This window comes from Oryza brachyantha, chromosome 3 (genome assembly GCF_000231095.2).
Source record: "Oryza brachyantha chromosome 3, ObraRS2, whole genome shotgun sequence".
Classification (NCBI taxonomy): domain Eukaryota; kingdom Viridiplantae; phylum Streptophyta; class Magnoliopsida; order Poales; family Poaceae; genus Oryza; species Oryza brachyantha.
The window spans coordinates 15,593,572-15,598,968 of NC_023165.2; the positions used below are offsets into that span (position 1 = coordinate 15,593,572).

General features: G+C 49.7%; 1 protein-coding gene across 1 annotated transcript; it reads left to right on the forward strand.

Annotated features, from left to right (window-relative positions):
- Positions 1-2,777: 2,777 nt before the first annotated feature.
- On the forward strand, positions 2,778-5,171 carry LOC102707851 (ABC transporter F family member 4). The gene has a single exon (XM_006650169.2). It carries the CDS (start codon positions 2,836-2,838, stop codon positions 4,969-4,971), a length of 2,136 nt encoding a protein of 711 aa, XP_006650232.1. The 5' UTR covers positions 2,778-2,835; the 3' UTR covers positions 4,972-5,171.
- The last annotated feature ends 226 nt before the right edge of the window (positions 5,172-5,397 follow it).

Consider the following 5,397-nt stretch of genomic DNA (forward strand, 5'->3'; position numbering starts at 1 on the left):
CCAGTTTAAACCTACATTGTCCCCTAGTTTAGCCTTAGTTGATCCTTCTTTGTCGTTTGTGGTGTCAGTTGTTCATCCTTACCGCGAGAATGCAAATCCCTTGATTGGTGTTTATACTTAATTGATTACTTTTTCCTTTTACTCTCTATTTAATTGGTATTTTAATTTGGGTCCGGTACGTGCATGCAATCTGGCAACTATCAAACTCCCGTTCAATCCTATACAGATATGATTACCTTACTATTCGGTACCCTACGACTGTATGTATACATGTAGTCTACAGATACCCCTAGTACAGGTATCCCACAACACTCATCAATGGCTCTACCTCCACCTACTTCCCATGCAAGAACAATGAAACCAAGGCAATGATGCCTTCTTTATGATACACCACTTATGTCCCTGCGAGAGAAAGAGGAGAGGGCTCGGGAAGACGAGGTGTGCTGCCAAAGATTGGTTCCACAGAGTTTACGCCGGGAGCAATAACATCACAAGGGTGTCGGATGCTCAAAAAAAATAGGCCAATAAGGGTGAGGGTGAGGGGCGTCATCGCTGGTGCAAGGGCGAAAGAGAATCTGACCAAAGACTGAATAGGATTGCTCACATGGGCGATGACACACTCGACTCTCTAGGATGATGCAAGTGACAGACGACACAATTATATTCCGTTTTATATAACGTAGATATAGAGATATAAACACCTTCAAACCGACGCACATTTTTAACTAGAAAAAAGTCCACCAGAGGTCCCTGAACTTTAAGCCGAGTTTGTTTTTCGTACCTTAATCGTAATACCAAAAATGTGTGCCCCTAATCTCACATAATCCATTCAAAAAAGATCCTTCGACAGTATTGAGATATGGCGTCCAGTGGGTCCTACATGTCAGGTTTTTTTTCTCTTCCCTTCTTTTCTTTTCTTCTCTTCCTTCCTCTCCTCTCTCTTGTTCCTCTCTTCTCTGCTTCTCTCCTGACCTTCTAGCTTGTGGCAGGCAGTGGGCGAGCAGCGGTGGGTTGGGGCATGGTCGGTGGGCAAAGACGGGGGCTGGGGTGCGGACGGCGGTGGCGGGGCCCGTGGGCTAGGGTGCGGGGCGCCGCTTGCCCACCGCTTCTAGGCGATTGGCGCGCACATGTCCATGAGTTAATACGATTGCGTCTGTGCCAAACGGCCGGCCGACGCAAAGGCGCGCGCACCCAGCAATGTGGGCACCGGCTGGAGCACGGGAGCCGGCGAAAACCCCAGTTCCACCCACATGTTACGGCTAATCATGCGAGCACCAATCGCGCGCTGAAGTGCCGCCGAACCCACGCCGATGCTTCTCGGTTACCTCCCCTCTCACAATCTGTGTGTGCACGTGTGTTTGTTTGGCATGTTGCGGTGCTAGGGATCGACTCATTTTTACTATGGAGTATACTCCTCATTCACCGTGAATCCTTCTTGTGTTTGCTCGTGGTAGTAGTACCCAGGGCTTTAAATTCCAGAATGAAATTTTCGAAATTTCGGTCGTTTCGGTGGGTCCCGATAGTCAGTGTCTCTGGTCAAAAATTTCGCCTAAAAAAATTAACGCAAATTTTGGATGGTAACCCTAAGCAGCTCCCAATATTCCCAATCCGCCGTACTCCCTCACCAGATGCGCATGCGGCGGCCACCTAAGAATCAAAATAGATCGTGAAAAAAATGCGCTCGCCCAGTCTCCCGCTTCCGGCGTCGGTGGCGCCCGCTGCCTGCCTTCTCCGTCTGCTCCATCCTCTAGCCACTGCGCGCCGCTGTCGGTCCTCCCCCACCCCGTCGGCAAGCTTCCAGCCTTCCCCAGCCGCCGCGCATCGCTATCGCATACCCGGCCTCCCCAGCTTCCGCGCAGTCGCTGCACGCTTTCCCCTGACTCAAAGTCATCGCCGGCACCCACTTGCAGCAGTATTCTTTGATTTGAATCCAATTTTTTAATTTGAATTCAAATATTGTTTGAACAATTTTCGTCCGAAATATTTCTGAATTTTTTCAAAAATTTCGCCATTTCGGTGACCCCCAATACAAAACGTCATTGCGATACTCCGAACCCTAGTAGTACCACATCGCTGGTCACTCCCTCGAGAGCTCGTCACTCCCGCACTCACAAACACTCCATTCCAGCTAGCTCTAGCACATGAGCTAGCTACAGTTTGTTGGTGTCTAACCTAGAAGGAATTCTCACACACGCACGCACGCTATCACCTGGAATTTGGAGTAGAGTTCACAGCCAAACACCTAGTGCGAATACTGTAAACGAAACCCCAACCCCCGCCACCGCCCACCGACCGCACCTAGCCCGCCTGCCCCTGGCGCTGCTCGCCCACTGTCAAGGACGGGAGAGAAGCATAGAAGAGAGGAAGAAGAGAGGAGAGGAAGGAAGAGAATAGAAGAAAATAAAATAAAATAAAATAACCTGACATGTGTGACTCATTAGACACCACATTAGTAAAACCAGTTAAAAAATGAGTCAATACTGTCGAGAGACTTTTTTGAACGGATCGTGCAAGTTTAGAGGTACACATTTCTGATATTCGGGTTAAGTGACGGAAAACAAACAAAGGCTCTAAGTTCAGGGACCTTTGGTGGACTTTTTTATTTTAACTATACGCACTGATTCGTGGGCCTATGGGCACGTATAGCCCAAATGTAGCCCATATACGTGAATGGCTTCCGAACGGTGTCCAGGTCGGTGCACAAGAGAATGAGCCGTCCCGATCTATCATTACCGACCCCACCCACAGTACACGGTTACACCCGTAGTCCGGTATTACTATTAGACCGTAAACCAAACCCTAAATTCCCCAATCGCCGCCGCCGCCGCCGCCGCCATGGGTCGCAAAGACACTTCGTCGTCCTCCTCCGCCGCCGGAGCCGGCAGCAAGAAGGAGAAGCCGATGTCCGTCTCCGCCATGCTGGCCTCCATGGACGCGCCGGCGTCCAAGGCGAAGCCATCCAAGGCGGCGGCGTCGAAACCCAAGCCCTCCAAGGCGCCCGCGTCGTCTTACATGGGCGACATCGACCTGCCCCCCTCCGACGACGAGGAGGACGACGCCGACCTTGCCGCCGTGGTCTCTAAGCCCAAGGCCCGCGCCACCGTCGACCTCAACGCCATCGCGCCTTCGCAGAAGGACGCCAAGAAGAAGGACAAGCGCGAGGCGATGGCGGCGGCGCAGGCGGAAGCGGCCAAGCAGGAGGCGCTCCGTGACGACCGCGACGCCTTCTCTGTCGTCATCGGCGCTCGCGTCCCTGGATCCTCCGGGGCCTCCGAAGGTGACGCCGCCGCCGATGACAATATCAGGGATATCGTGCTCGAGAACTTCTCTGTTTCCGCCCGCGGGAAGGAGCTACTCAAGAACGCCTCGCTCCGGATCTCGCACGGCCGGCGCTATGGCCTCGTCGGGCCCAATGGCATGGGCAAGTCCACCCTGTTGAAACTGCTGGCGTGGCGGCAGGTCCCTGTGCCCCGGAGCATTGATGTCCTGCTTGTGGAGCAGGAAATTGTTGGAGACGATCGTTCAGCGCTCGAGGCGGTTGTTGCCGCTGATGAAGAGCTTGCAGCGCTCCGCGCAGAGCAGGCAAAGCTCGAGTCCTCCAATGATGCTGATGACAATGACCGGCTTGCCGAGGTTTACGAGAAGCTCAATCTCCGGGATTCGGATGCAGCACGGGCTCGTGCGTCCAAGATCCTTGCTGGCCTGGGGTTTGATCAGGCCATGCAGGCCAGGTCCACTAAATCATTCAGTGGTGGCTGGAGGATGCGGATCTCGCTTGCTCGCGCGCTGTTCATGCAGCCAACATTGCTGCTGCTTGATGAACCAACGAACCATCTTGACCTCCGAGCTGTTCTTTGGTTAGAGCAATACTTGTGCTCACAATGGAAGAAGACATTGATTGTTGTGTCTCATGACCGTGACTTCCTGAACACAGTTTGCAACGAGATCATTCATTTGCATGATAAAAATCTGCATGTTTACCGTGGAAATTTTGATGACTTTGAGAGTGGGTATGAACAAAAAAGGAAAGAGATGAACAGGAAGTTTGAGGTGTTTGAAAAGCAGATGAAAGCAGCGAGGAAGACTGGGAGCAAGGCAGCGCAAGATAAGGTCAAAGGTCAGGCACTATCAAAGGCTAATAAGGAGGCTGCCAAGAGCAAGGGCAAGGGGAAGAATGTAGCAAATGATGATGACGACTTGAAGCCAGCTGATCTTCCACAGAAGTGGCTTGACTACAAGGTTGAGTTCCACTTCCCAGAGCCAACTTTGCTCACACCACCATTACTTCAGCTCATTGACGTGGGCTTCAGCTACCCTAATCGCCCTGACTTCAAGCTGTCTGATGTTGATGTTGGCATTGACATGGGAACACGTGTTGCGATTGTTGGTCCCAATGGGGCAGGAAAATCTACTCTTCTTAATTTACTTGCGGGTGATCTTACCCCAACTGAAGGAGAGGTAAGGAGGAGCCAGAAGCTGAGGATTGGGCGATACTCACAGCATTTTGTTGACTTGTTGACAATGGAGGAAAATGCAGTTCAGTATTTGCTCAGAATCCACCCTGACCAGGAGGGAATGAGCAAAGCAGAGGCTGTCCGTGCGAAGCTTGGAAAATTTGGTTTACCAGGGCACAACCATCTCACTCCAATTGTTAAATTATCTGGTGGTCAGAAAGCCCGTGTTGTGTTCACTTCAATATCAATGTCACATCCTCATATCCTCCTGCTGGATGAGCCAACAAATCACCTAGATATGCAAAGTATTGATGCACTGGCAGATGCGCTGGAAGAATTCACTGGTGGTGTGGTCTTGGTTAGCCATGACTCGAGATTGATCTCTAGAGTGTGTGATGACGAGCAGAAGAGCGAGATATGGGTTGTGGAAGATGGCACTGTGAACAAATTCAATGGAACATTTGAGGACTACAAGGATGAACTGTTGGAAGAAATCAAAAAGGAAGTTGAAGAGTAATGCTTTTTTATGTGAATTGTAAGATGCTTAATTATTCTTTATATACACTGGGCTGGTAAACTTAATGTATTAGTAGTTCTTTTTTCCTTTGGTTGGCAGAGTATTTGTATGGTGGGAGTCTGAAACACCTATTAAGAGAAGCACTTTTGGCACTTTTGCTTTTTGTATGTTCTAATAGTTTCCAGGATGAGTCTGATAAATATATTTTATATGATTTTGCTCCAATACTCGATGGTATACCTCCATGTTTCTATACTACTTTAAATGTCTCTAGTGGTGGTGGCAGTGAATCAGCCACTCCACTACTTTCTATAGTTCTTTTGCAAATTAGCGTATGGTATTTTCTAATATTATGGAATAGTCCATATTTGGTTTAAACAAGTGATATTGGTATAGTTGGTAAAAAAATTCCTATAACATTTTGAA

Excerpts from the sequence above, each read along its gene's own strand:
- LOC102707851 (XM_006650169.2), top strand. The coding sequence starts at position 2,836 with ATGGGTCGCAAAGACACTTCGTCGTCCTCCTCCGCCGCCGGAGCCGGC.